The 14,324-nt window shown below is 40.2% G+C and overlaps 1 protein-coding gene across 1 annotated transcript in view; it reads right to left on the bottom strand.

The window, feature by feature from the left end:
- The window catches only part of THSD7B (thrombospondin type 1 domain containing 7B), a 578,528-nt gene extending 576,815 nt beyond the window's left edge, over nucleotides 1-1,713 (bottom strand). The window contains exon 1 of the mRNA XM_054972840.1: nucleotides 1,575-1,713. Within this exon, the coding sequence (XP_054828815.1) occupies nucleotides 1,575-1,713 (139 nt within the window). The remainder of the gene's footprint in view (nucleotides 1-1,574) is intronic.
- Nucleotides 1,714-14,324: the final 12,611 nt, after the last annotated feature.

Below are 14,324 nucleotides of genomic sequence, written 5' to 3'. Positions count from 1 at the left end.
TAATCTGATTTAAACATGGATGGTGGAGAGTAAGAATATCTTATCCATATGATCCTTCACACACCCAGCATCTTGTTTAAACTGGAATATCAGATAAGCTGTATGAAATTTTAGCTCAGGCAGACACTGCAGGGGAGTGGGAATGTTGCTTTTGTAAGAACATCACACATGTAGCAAGATAGTTTAAAGAAGACACAAGGCATATGCAACATCGCCCAGGTGACATTCTTCTTGCCCACCAAGCTTTAATCTAAAGCTTTAAATCAAGCCACGGACTGTCAAAATTATAGCAAAGCAATACATAATTAATCTAAAACTATGAACAACATTAACCTTTAGCTAACAATGAAAATCAAGTTTATCTGTGTGGCCAAAGGGGAGGGAAACTAGGAGGCATGCAATAAAGGTCAAATCTTCAGGTGACCCTCCTGTCTGGGCAACACAGATGCCAACTACTTTAGACTCACACATCCCACAGCCATCAACTGGTGACTCAAATGCATGTGAGGGCTATCAGAAAGCACATACAGATATAAAAGTTCTACCATCTCACAGGACCTCAAACACCAGGCTTTTCCAGAGTAGCTATTTTATACTTTTGAGTCTTCAGGCGTCAAGTAACTGAGCAACGTAGACATATGAACAGATATTGTGTATTTTATTATAAATCAAATAATGAGTGCATTAATTTTTCCATATGACCTATTTTAGACAGTGATGCACAGAGCTTTGAAATATTTCCACAGGAAAGGATTCTTAAAATCTGAATCTGACAGCTACCTCTTTAAGATGTGCATTTAGGGGAGTTCATTTTTCTCAACGCTCTTAACATTTTCTCAAATTTTCTAAAAGCTTCAGTGCATGAAATTATGCATATATCATTGTGTGAGATCTGGGATACCCTCTAAGGTTGCCTATTCCACATGGGGAAATTCCTGAAGATTATGGAAAGGGGTAGAACCCAGGGAAGGAGAGGTTTGGGGAATAGAGGGACCTCAGCGGGGTATAATGCTAGAGTTCACCCTCCAAATCAGTAATTTTCTTCATGGGAACTGAGCTCTATAGTTTGGAGATGAATTGTAATTCTGGGAGATCTTCTGGCCCCACCCAGAGGCTGACAGCCCTAGTACCCACAGCAGCCATAAAAAGATACATCATCCACTTAACAGCCTAAGACACACACCAGTATAGCCTCCCAAAGCTGAGAAATAATGTGGATACTTGAATAATGAAACCAAGGCAGAGGAGAAAGGGGGAAATCTCTATGGATTTCCTACATAGCTTCTCATTTGTTGCTTTCTGTAGGCAGCCATTGCTCCAGCACTAATTCTGTTCTTCTAAATAAAGTTGGACTTTAATTACTCAAAAGCTTTCCAAAGAAAGTTCTACGCCACTGACATGCTAGGTGTTTCTTTTACCATACAATGAGCTTCTTCACACATGGAGAATATTCAGTCAGATTACCTGTCTCTGCATCTAAAGAGAGGGACTACATAGTTTAAATTAATTTATATAGTGACCCAAAATAGATACAGAGCTGAAGCCTAAATATAAAAGAAAATGTTGATTCCTACCTGTTTTCCAGACAAATTGATGGGATTTTCTGCCTTCCAAATCAGATGTGTGTAAAAGTAACAGAGCAAGCACAACCAAGCTGCTTCTTGAGCTCTGCCATGCCCAATGAGCACAAAGCCAGCTATCCCTTAGAAACATACTTCATGAAATTTGGTCTAGTTCTCTTCACTATTCCTAAAACAAAAAGAGAGAGTTCATTAAAACCACACTCACCAGATCATCTCAAATATGCAGTTCATATCAGTTTTACTCAGGACAGCAGAACATTAGACTTAAGAGCCTTTAGTATAAGACACCATAAAATATTTGTTCCATTGGCCTAAATGATGTTTCATGCATTTTCTACATGATTAACCGTGCCATGTAACAAACAGCATGTGTACCATATGCATAACACACACATGATACCCATTTTGTCAACTGTTCACATGATTAGAAACTGTCGCTGGCAGTACAAACTAAACACTTGAAAGCATGCCTGCTTTTTTCTAGGCAAAAGTGATATTTGTGTAGGAAAAGTACTCAATGTTCCCACAAAAGGAACTGAGATTTAAATGTGCCTAACTTTGACATGGATCCTGCAATCCATCTTCAGAGAGCACTGATGGTCACAAGAGCTCCTGGCTCTCCCTGTCTCCGAGCAGCCATTTCCGACCACAAAAATTTATTCCCAGGGATGCAGGAACTACATGTGAATCAGGAGGATGAAGTGGAGAGAGGATGAAATAACTCATTCCTGCCTTTTGCACAAGTGGAAATCCACAAGTAGGGTCAGCTGCTGGTTGGAAGAATGAGCTGAGAAGATTGCACGGACTTTCCAAGATCCTTGTGCCAGATCCAACCCATTGACTGGATCATTCACTTTTATTCAGAATGCTCCTGCCCAGAAGAAACATCTGAGGAATTTAAAGGAAAGAAAAAAATTCAATCAAACAAAGGAAATGTGTTAGGGAGAAGTCTGTGCATTCTTATTTAGGACCTGAAGCAAAGTCAAGTGAAGTGAAAAGTGCAGTAAAAACCCTGGGGCTGGTGAAGTAATTGTCCATGCAGTGGGCAACCTTGACAAGAGCTGACACCAAATTTTATTTACAACAAAATGTTGAGGTGAAATGGAAGGTCCCAACTTGGGATTAATGAGAAAAGTCAAAAGAGTTCCAATAAGATGGCAGCATATTTTCCCAAGACCTTTCCAAATCAAAAATGCTAAGTTAAATAGCATACTCAGGATTGCCATGAAAATGTTGCGACCCTAGATGTGTAGACGTTTCAGCTTTTGTAACATAATACACCAACAACTTTCAAATCATGTCACAAAGCAAAGAGGGAATGTTAATATCTCAAACCAATGAACAAACAGCAATAGAAAACTGGCTTCTTTACCAAGAACAAATTTACAGATGCCAAACAACCTGGTGTTTTTATTGCATGCCTTTAAGCACTTATCTCAATTTTCTACATTTTACATTTGTTACTGGCCATTTCCCTCCTGATTTGTTTTGTGACATATCTGGGGAAAGGACAGATACAAGGAATAAGTTTCTTTCTGCAAAAGGTTAGTCACATCATTTTTGTGATTCTTTTTTTTTAAAGTTATCAGTTATTATAAGTTTAGTGCCAAGCTATTACATTTTCAACTGTATAAAAATGAGCCATTATTACTATACATAATACATGGTGCATGGTTTCTTGATAAAGTAAAGATAAACCTGAAAATACAGCCCAACAGTAGATACACAATAATAACCCACTTTTTAAAAAGTGGTTTTATTTAATTTACTCTGAAATGGTTTCTATCATGATAAACTCATGCAATTATATTTTTGAGATATGGACTGTCTTAAATAGAAATATAATGTCACTTTTTATCTAACTTCATTCATTTGTATAGTTTCGCTATTTATTTGTGTACTTTAGCAATCTTTTAAAAACTATAGAGTGGACTTTGTATATTGGTCTATTAAGACTGCTTACTAATTTCTCATTCTGAACTTTACACTCTAATTCACCTCAGACTAATTCACAGTCCAAAGATGCTTTTGGAGGATGGGAAATTATCATCTATATTATACTCCATTTGTCCTTCACAACACTAAGGGTCAAAACACACAATACAAAATCCACGTCAGGAAAGTGTTCCCAGCTCAATTATGGTTATACATTCTATTGGAGTCTCAACTTTTAAAAGCTCTCTACTTCTCCATTTGCCTGAAAACTGGTCACAGGGAAGGAAGAAACTTTGGGCTGGCCTCCCATGGTATTTTCACTATTAGAAATGGCACAGGTGCGGCTGTTTGCCTCCTTTGACTTCACATACCCTGGACAAGTGGTACAAGAGGAAGGGGCAAACAGGCTCCCCCAATGCTGTTTCCAGAGGCAAAAATGCCACAGGAAGACAGTCTGGTTCCCCTTCCTCCTCTGTGCCCTATTTGCAACTGAACAGAAAAAACGGGAGCTTTTCAAGGGTCAGTCTACACTTGAACATATAACCATGAGGCAGGTTGGGAACCCATGTTTTGATGTGGATTTCTTACCATGTATTTGGGCCCTAAGAGAAGCTTATATGGGTCTTCTGTTGGCCCCACTTCCAGTAACTGATCAGGTCCGCACCTGCTTAGCTTCAGCAACATCAGATGCCCCCAGCCCATTCAATGGAACCTTACAAAGCTATCTCATTATAAACCCACCCTTTGATCTTGTTGCACAGCATGAGCATGACATAGCAATAAAACTGGAAGGAGTACAACTGGTTGGAGCCTGCCATGCAAGGCAAATTCCAGCAATGCTATGTAATGATACGGTGCCAGTTCTTCTGGACTGCAACATTAAAGACTGGCTACAAAAACAAAAACAACAAAAACCTTCCAAATAACCCTCTCACAAATAACCCTCCCCCCAAGAGAGGGGTGCACATTTTTAAAAGACTAGAAAAAATAGTGTGCAAGTTATTTGAACACTGAATGCTCACTAAAAAGCCTTCACAGCACAATACTAACCTTTATGTTGAGCTACTCCCAACAACATATGAGAAACTACCTGCAGGGTCCCTTCTTCTTGGGAAAGTGCAGAATTGATTGAACTGCTACCATGTCCCTTCAATTCACCTTCTGACCCAACCAAAGGTCAAAAAAACATTTGACTACCTCAGAAGAATTTACACAGATTGGCCATCACCTAGCCAGACATCTTATTTTAAGTGTTCTAAGGGACAGAAAAACTCCAGTATGACCTGGGCGAATTAGGTAACATTGGGTAGAAAGAAAATCCCAGACAAAGAATGAATAAATCAAAAAACTGAGAATTATGAAGGTAACCAGAAATATACATGTCATTGCAGTCTGGCTAGCTGGAGCAAGAAAGTGGTGCTGGGGGGACCACTGACCACCTACCATTTGGGCTACGGTATTATACAGGTTTACACTGTCTATGTTATTCATCTACATGACATCTATGGAAGAAGGGATCTGAAGTGAAGTGTCATCAATTTGCAAATACCATACAACTCTATTTATCCCTTTCAGTAAATTCAGGCGAGGGGGGGATATTTTAAACTTAAGTTCAGAATCAATAATGGACTGGATGAGGTTAATAAACAGAAGTCCAATTCAGGTCAGACTGAGAGATGGTTCACTGATCATAATGCTAACCAGGTACTAAGAAGTCTACTTGTTTTAGAACAAGTTTAGAGTTTGGGGTTACCTCCAGATAAACATCCAGAGATCACCTGGGCCACATGCTGCCTTTAACTAACTTCAGTTGGCTTTTCAGATGTTTCCCTTTGTAGAAAAGCAGGACTTGACCAAACATCCATGCTCTCATCGCATCTTGATTAGACTACTACAATGGCCTCTACATGGAGCTGTATTTGAAGACTATTCTGAAAATTCAATTAATGCAAAATGAAGCTGTAAGATGGTTTTATGAGAACTCATCTGACTAGTATTAAAATAATTCCACTAGCATAGAAATGAAAATGCATTTTAGAGGAATGCTAAACAGTGTAATATTGTCAATTTCCTGAAAGTGGAGACACGAAATTGACAACACATGCTTTTTAATACCTTCAGGGGAAATATACATTATCAGCCCTGGATGGATGATGGACTTTTTAATTTTTTTAAAAAAAGAAACAGTCATGAAAAGAAAAAGATATTAAGTGGTTGGGATACATTTGCAGAGAAGCATCTTTATCAGTACTCACCATGCAAGGAGTTCTAAGCCACCAATGTTGAATAATTAAGATAAACAAAATGGTATGGGAGACGTGAGGTCGCTTGCCATTAATGTTACCATGAGCATTATCTAATAGTTGCCTGTGATAATTGTGTGTGTGTGTGTGTCTAAAATGAGAAAAATGGGTCAATATGCAGTCTTCTAGCAAATGAAGAACTATCTTCTGAAAATTATCCAGATCCCTTGGACCAATTAAGAAATGGCTGCAAACTGTGAGTGCTATAACAAAACCTCCTAACATTATTTACGTGCGCAGAAGGCTAAAACTGTAGGTAGCTAGAAGGAATGATGCAAATGTAGGGATATCTTGACTCAGAGTTCTCAGAAAATTTTAGTTACTTAGGAAAGGTTGCACATCCAACCAGGCTGACTGCTACTTCAGACATGGATATGGAAGACAGATACTGTGGCGGGAGGACAGGATGGGGGAGAGGGAGAAATAAATTAGACCAAGTTGAAGAAGATTGTCATCTTCCATATGACAGCTTAACTGCTTTGGCTTCACTCATTTTCATCCAAGTAAAATAGCAAGATCTGAATCAGACACTAGGTTTTCATAACACAATCTAACATACCAACAGTTCTGTGCAGATATGCTAAAAAAAAAAAAACCCGCACAGACACCATATGCCAATCCCACAGCACTATGAATAAATTGCATTATGAAGGCCACCAACATTCACATCAAAATTAGTTACTGCATATCTCAGCTTCCAAATGTGTTGGCACAGTTGATCAGGAAAAAGCAAGTGTGTATTCATTCAGCAGTCAGCAGGGTGTTTTTTTAAAAAAATAAAAAACTTATTCACAATAGATTTAAATGCATCCAAGTTGTACACCCTGCAATTTCAAACAGGTTACTTCCCTTCGATGCATGTTTGATTCCCTTGCTTTTTCAGAGAAAAAAACATTAAGAAAAGGTGAGACTGGGTGATATATTAGTCCTTTTAAAGCACATAGAAAATTATTTTCACCTTAACATTTAACTGTAATGTGTCACCCATTTCAGCCTACCCTGTTCTATACTTCCTTCTCAGATGAACCCCATTAACTGCGGCCTTACTGCTGGTGCAGAGGTAAGATCCTGATAGTATGGCTTCTATCAGTTCTAAAAATGCCTTTATAGATGCTATTTATTATTTATAACAAGAGAGCGATTTTAAAACGTATCAATTTCATCTCAGAACAGCTTTGAACTTGACAATGGTGAGGATGATTGAGTCAAGACTGTTTTTCTCACTTGATTTAACTTGCTGCATTCTTCTCTTGCCACATACACACTTTGTTCAGGCAGAACAATGGCCTCACATCCAATCTTGGTAAGCAGTGAGTGACCTGCATGTCAGGTTCTAGGAACATCCAACTGACCACTGGTGATCACCAAATAAACAATTTTGACTAACAACTACAAAAGCAAAGGCACTACCATCTCTTCATCATGCATGCCTGTAATGGGTCCGTTAGGTATAAGAATATGGCAATGGGCTTTGAAAATGTTCTGCACTGTTAAAAAGGGTGCTTGGCAGCTTTTCAAGAGTTGGACATTTAAGTCCAGTGAAGTTAATGGACTTAGAACGGTGTAACTCTGCTTAGGATTCCACTGTTAGTTTTCACTTCATTATTTTTTCCCTTGTATTATCAGCCAACCCCACCAGCCTACAGCAGAGCCACAAAGTAGTTTGAAAGCTTTCTGTGTACAGAGAAGCAAAGGCATTGTTATACTTGCACCATATATACACATCTTTCATTCTACTGATAGAATTAAGAAGCAATATATATTGAAAACCACAGATTTCCTGCTTGACTATCACAAACTTTGATTTCGGCATACGACCTGTAAATTTAATGAAGGAAGCTCTGCATTTAGAAGTTTAATTATGAACTCAGTTAAGTGGATTATAATGAAAGATATCTCTAGCAAGGGAGTCCAAACAGATGCATTACGAATACATTAAGGAAAACACCAGAGAATGAACTTTCCATCAGCAAAAAAGATTTTAATTAAAAGAATCACAGAATGGAACTCTTCTGTGAAGTGATATTACTCTTATACTCCGTTCATCATTAAGCACTTCCAACACATGCTATAGAACTCTGAGTTTTGATGATAATTTAAAAAGTATTATACTGCTTTTAAACATCTCTTGGTAGCCTAGATGAACAGGTCATTGAAAGATATGCAAGTGAAGCCAAGTTTGTTTTATCTATATGCAAAAATATAGCATTACACATCCATCCAGATGCATGAACTGCTTATATAATAAAGTTGTAATCAGAAGACTGCTGTGGATTCCCTTACAGTACCAAAAAAAAAATGACAGACAGAATATGTAATTAAGAATAAGAAATATCAAGAGATGAGCAAAGTTCACAAATAAGATCTCCTAAATGGCACATCTTCAGGGTAGCTCAAAATCAATTATTATTTTTTAAAAAATCAGATTATTTTTAATTTAAACCTATTTTAAAATGTCAATTACACCAAGTACCTCCTGAAAAATAACTTGGCATGAATGAAATCTGAAGATAATAGTAATGTGCTAACAGTCTATCCTTTAGTGCTGTAGTCTTTATCAATCCATCTACCCATGGGATGGCTGCAAGCCGCCACGGAGATTCCTTTTGTTGTTATTTTTTGGAAGGCCTGCTGCTAACCCCCTTCCCCTATGCTTACAGAGCAAGGGCACCATGTGTCCTACCTTCTTGCATATATGTTGAAAGGAGCAACCAGGCAAGATCATTCAGTGGTAGAGAGGACTCCTACTATAGGGAGTCAGAGACTCTGGTTTATTTTCTTCCTGTCACATGCCTGTGATGTCACTTCTGAAGTCATGTGCTTGCAAATGAGGGTCTCCTGCCGCATCTTAGGATTTAACAGTGGGTCCCACTTGTAAGCATAAGACGATGTTGTTTAGAGTTTACAAGCATTTAGAATGACCTGTGTGTCCTCCTTAGAGAAGGTTTATATAGGGGCCTGATATGCCATGCTGTTAGTCTGAACCTGTTGACATTGTGGTGCAGAAGTGAATCCCTGTACAGGAGGTCAGGGACCTTTGGAAACTGCACAATCTGATTCCTTTTCATAGCTAGTAGTGGGGAGAACCATACTTGATGTGGCCAAAACAGTATCACCAAAGTGCAATGGGTACCCTGTGATCTGATCCTGACCAGGACCTGAGACATGACTGGAGTTGGTGAGAAGGCATAGAAGCAAGCTCCTGTCCACAAGATCTGGAATGCATCCCCCAGTGAATTAGGGTCACTGTCAGCCAGGGAGCAAAAGGCTGGTGTTTTGGCGTTCTTGGCCATGGAGAAGAGGTCTACTGCTGCCGTGCCTCAGAGGTGTAAAATTGAGCGGATGCATTTGTCTGCTGTGGATCATCCTGCTGAGGACATCTGCCCATGAGTTGTTGTTTCCAGTTATGTGGATGGTGTGCAATGACACCTTGTTGGCGATAGCCCATTCACACACATATATAGAATAACTAGTTTTGTATCTACATTGTTTTGAATACAACAACATGTTTGTTTCCTTGTTATGTAAAACTTTGTAAATAGAGTTAAAAAAAACAGTGGGTCTGTAAAGGCTTAAGATCGCTGCTTTGGAGAGCTAGTATAGCATAGTGACTGAACTACAAAATGGGAATCCCCAGTTCTCTTCTTCAGTGTTACATAAGACTACCTAGTGCGTAGCCATTCTCACTCAGCCTCAACTCCCCCTCCACCACACAGGCGTAAACATACCTAACCAACAGGTCTGTGATCATTTGGATTACAACAGTATGTGCGTGAAACACTGTGTAGATCTTAAAATGTTATCTAAGTGACTATCTCTTAAATCTCTATTAATAGCATTTATCAAGTAGGCTACTTTCCTGTGTAAAAAAAGAATCAGGGAGGGAGGGATAACATACATAATTTCCTATTTAAATATTATAAACAACATATGAACTTAAACCTTTTTGTTTTGTTTGGCATTCCCACACTAACCCTTATTAGCCCTCCTTCCAGTTTGTGTGTTTATATTTTTTGTGTTTATCTTATATTTATTTAATTTTTAAAATATTTTATGTATATTTGTATTTTAAATGCTTAATGTTTGAAATCTTAACATTTGCCGCCTTGGGGATCCTGAACTGAGTGGAAAGGCAGTATAGAAAAGTTCTAAATAAATCAAATAAACAAACATTAAACCGAGTATTGTATTTGTTATTGTGGCCTTCCTACTGGTCTTGGGGACTATCAAATCATCAGATGCCAGAATCCAGCAGATGCCATCTTGTATATGATTAATCAGTGGAGTAGGGAAGAATCGTGCATGCAACCCTGAGACCCTTGGAGTAGGGATGCCAGGTCCCCTGCCCGCCCCCTCCCCAGCGGGAGGGTGGGGGACCTAACACGTACCTTTTCAGTGTCCTTGGATGCTCCTAGCACGTGCACACTCCTGCACCTATGTGATGTCACTTCTGGGAAGGCATACAAGAACGCACACACTTCTCAGCAGGCCAATTTAGGCTCCAAATGGGCCTGATTTGGCCTGTTTGGAGCCATAATCGGCCCGCTGAGAAGCTCAAGAACTCTCTCTGGGCGGCAAAATGACATCACTCCCAGTGGTGATGTTGTCATGACACCCCAGGAGTGTATCCAGGACAGCGTTCCCCCACCTTTCCTCCCCCTCCAGCCAGGTGAATAGAGGCGGGGGCAGAGGGTGGGAGCAGGAGATCCCCCATCCCCAACAAGGGAATGGCATCCCTACCTCGGAGGGAAAGTGAGGTTAAAATGTGACAGATAATAGCTAATTTGCAGAGTTCATAAATGTGATTTAATACCCTTATTTTATGTCTTCCAAATTATACAAGCCAGAGGTAGACAATGTTTGGTCCAAATATTGAATGATACTTGAAGGTTTCCTTTGAGGCTAACCCTGTGAAGGTTTTTAGTGTGCACACAAAACAAGGTGAAGGGGAGAAAGGAGGGTTGTGTTGGTCACAAAGATGGGTCCACCTAAGAGGAGGAGCAGCAGCAACTTCTGCTTTTCCAAGAGTCAGCATCACTATATGAGCAGTGGCATTCTCCCAGACCCACATCACTGTATGATCCCACTTAGCAGCAATGCTACACAATTGCACAGGAGAACACCAGCCATTTCAATAGAGTTGCTGGCACTTACTGAGTATGAGGCCAGAAGGAGCTCCAGTTGGAGACATCACTTCCGGTCTAAAAAATGTCCTGCAGCTATGTTTTAGCTGAGCCTGGCTCAACTATACCACTGCTTTTGGGATGCAGCAAGGGACCTGCCATGAATGATTTGAGATGAAGCAATGAACCCGCCGTGAATGATTTGCTCATGAGAGATCAGGTAGGTAATGATAACAAGTATAAAGATAGCCACCATGTTTTAAAGTTTATTTACAAAGATAACCACCAATAGTCTGTATCAAACAAGTTTCTAAAACACAAAGCCGCACCCATTTTCTTCTCTCTCTGTTCTTTAAGTTCACCATTGTTTAGCTTCACAGTAAAAGCTGTAGGTTGACCTCTTTCTTACAGAGACCTTCAGCAGTATTCTTGATACATAAAGAAGAATGCTGCAGATTTGCTAAAGAAAACTTTTTCGGAAATCATACCCTAGCAAGGGCAATTATCTCTTCAGTTGGTAGGAGACCAGAGTTCATGTTATATCATCACTGGTCCTATCATTTTTGACCTTCCCTGCTGTCATCTCCATTATAGTTCAATTAACAGAGGAGCCCTGCAGTAGCTTGATGAGCATCTGCTGGCAATACCTGGCAATAATTCAATAAGAACGCACCATAGGAAGAAATAATGAGAAGTCAACTCGGTTGTTCCCTTTTCCCCTTGAGAATGCAGAGCAGCTAGGCTTATGGGAAAGAGCATGACCTACAGGAAATTATCAGCTCATTTCACATTTCAGATTTTAAACATGTTATTACTACCTGAAAGCAAGACATGTTCTTGTTTACTCTATATGGATATGAAATCAAGATATTTTCATTAAGTCGTTTTTTTTTTTAATCCCCTGACACAAGCATTGCTGGTCTGTCTCTGTGAAAGGGGAAATGGAATTTGTAAGTATTTTATGAGCCTAGTTGTACCAACTGAATGACTAGCTGTAGAACCTTTCATGACAGACGGAAAGGACCATACAAGACAGTCAACCATAAAGCTCAGTCTCATGAGCTGCCCACTAGTATACAGGACAGGCTGTAAGTATTCCTGCAACACTGAAATAGAATCATTCTAGTGGTGACTGATCCTGATCTCAGCAATGACACCTTTTATATAGTATAGCAATACAGCATAGCATGTTTAATGCAGCTGGTATGCAGGAAAGGTTTGCCTAGCATGCGATTATTTCTTATTTCTTTCTTAGGGACAGAACACCTATGCAATTATGGTACTGTTTCTAACTCCACATGAATGTGAATCTTTAAAAGACTGATGTTCCAGGAAAGCAATTACACTTGCTATAATATGTTTATACATACAGCAGATTATAGCCAACTGGTGAAACTCTGCATAGTGATAAACTTCTCTCTATAACTATATTTGGATGGTATCTAAAGAAGGGAGCTTTGATTCTCAGAAGCTTATACTCTTGATAAATCTTGTTGGTCTCTAAAGTGCCACTGGACTCAAATCCTGCTGTTCGACTGCAGACCAACACAGTTATCTACATGCAACTATTTTTGGATAGATAGAACGATCATGGTATGCCTCTGTGTGGCAGTCAGAAAGAAAGTTGATTGTGTGACCTGTGCCTAACGCTAGCACAACACAATGCTGTGTGCTAGCACAACACAACATTGTAAAATAAACCCTACAGTAAATAGTAATGAAAGCACTGCTCTAACGGGCAGATTTAACCTGACTAGAGTCACAATCTCCTCATTATGTATCCTGATAATTTTGATAGATTACTGATTACGTTGTCATAATTTAATGATATGGTAAAATCATGTAAAATAATAAGCTGCAATGAAAGCTTAGATTCTATTAATGTCACTGAGACCAGGACTGCATTCTTTATATTAATTTGATTTAAATTATTGGAAATTATTTTGTAATGCAATTTCATAATTGCATTTTAATATTTATAAGAAATGCTCATACCCATTTTAAAGGCCAGTTTGATCGTTTTTCCTTCTGATTTAATTTGGCCTGTCATGAGAACAAGGTATTTTGTTTCTAACTCTAGCTTAAAAAGTAAACATCAATAAATTTATTTTATTTATTTATTTATTCAATTTATATACCGCCCATCCCAGGGGCTCTGGGCGGTGAACAGTTAAAATTGATAAAAACAAAACTAAAATCAATATACAAATAATAAAACAAATTAACAAGGTGCAGTGGTGGGGAGAACCTTCCCCACCCCAAAGGTGGGAGGCCGACATGGCACCGCCCCCTTCAATCACCAAACGCCTGGCGGAACAGCTCTGTCTTACAGGCCCGGCGGAACGATAATATGTCCCGCTGGGCCCGGGTTTCCATTGACAGAGCGTTCCACCAGGCTGGGGCCAGGACTGAAAAAGCCCTGGCCCTGGTTGAAGCGAGGCGGGCTTCCTTAGGGCCGGGGACCACAAGTAAATATTTATTCGCTGATCGGAGCGATCTCCGGGGAACGTACAGGGAGAGGCGGTCCCGAAGATATGCCGGTCCCAACCCACTCAGGGCTTTAAAGGTAAGAACCAACACTTTGAACCTGATTCGGAATTCAACTGGAAGCCAGTGCAGCTGGCGCAGGACAGGTGTGATGTGTGACTGGTAAGGTATACCAGTCAGGACCCGTGCCGCCGCATTCTGGACCAGTTGTAGTTTCCGGATCAGGCCCAGGGGTAGCCCAGCGTAGAGTGAGTTACAGTAATCTAGCCTGGAGGTAACCGTTGCATGGATCACTGTAGCCAGGTCCTGGGGCGTCAGGTAGGGGGCAAGTTGCCTGATCTGACGAAGATGGAAAAATGCAGACTTGGCAACCGCCGTGACCTGGGCCTCCATCGATAGGGAGGCATCCAGGAGCACACCCAGACTCTTTACCACTGGCAAAGTTGCCAGTGGTGTCCCATCCAGGGCAGGGAGCTGGATCCCAACATCTGGCAGCCCCCGTCCCAGCTGCAGGACCTCCGTCTTCACTGGGTTCAATTTCAGCCTGCTCTGTTTCAACCATGCCGTCACATGGAAATGAATCGGAGATGCAATACTAACGAATAGCAGGTTCTATAATGCCTGTCTTTCTGCTGTGGTAGTATGACTGTGAACCTATAGGACTGAAACCAAACTCAACTAAAATCAAACACTGGACTTGAGCCCTGGCAACCTTATGCACCCTTGATTCTGACTCCAATATTCCAAAGCTTCCCTTATCATTCCGTCCCCATCTTGCCTGCAGTGTATGTACTGTGCTGTCCTAAAATCTTGTGGCTGGTTTTGCTCCATCCTACATTCTTCTTGCCTTGTTTCATTCCCCCCACCCCCCACCCCCACACACAATCTCTGCT

The sequence above is a fragment of the Eublepharis macularius genome, chromosome 2, assembly GCF_028583425.1.
Source record: "Eublepharis macularius isolate TG4126 chromosome 2, MPM_Emac_v1.0, whole genome shotgun sequence".
Taxonomy (NCBI): Eukaryota; Metazoa; Chordata; class Lepidosauria; order Squamata; family Eublepharidae; genus Eublepharis; species Eublepharis macularius.
The sequence above is the reverse complement of the archived record's forward strand: the minus strand, read 5'-3'. Positions and strand labels throughout refer to the sequence as shown.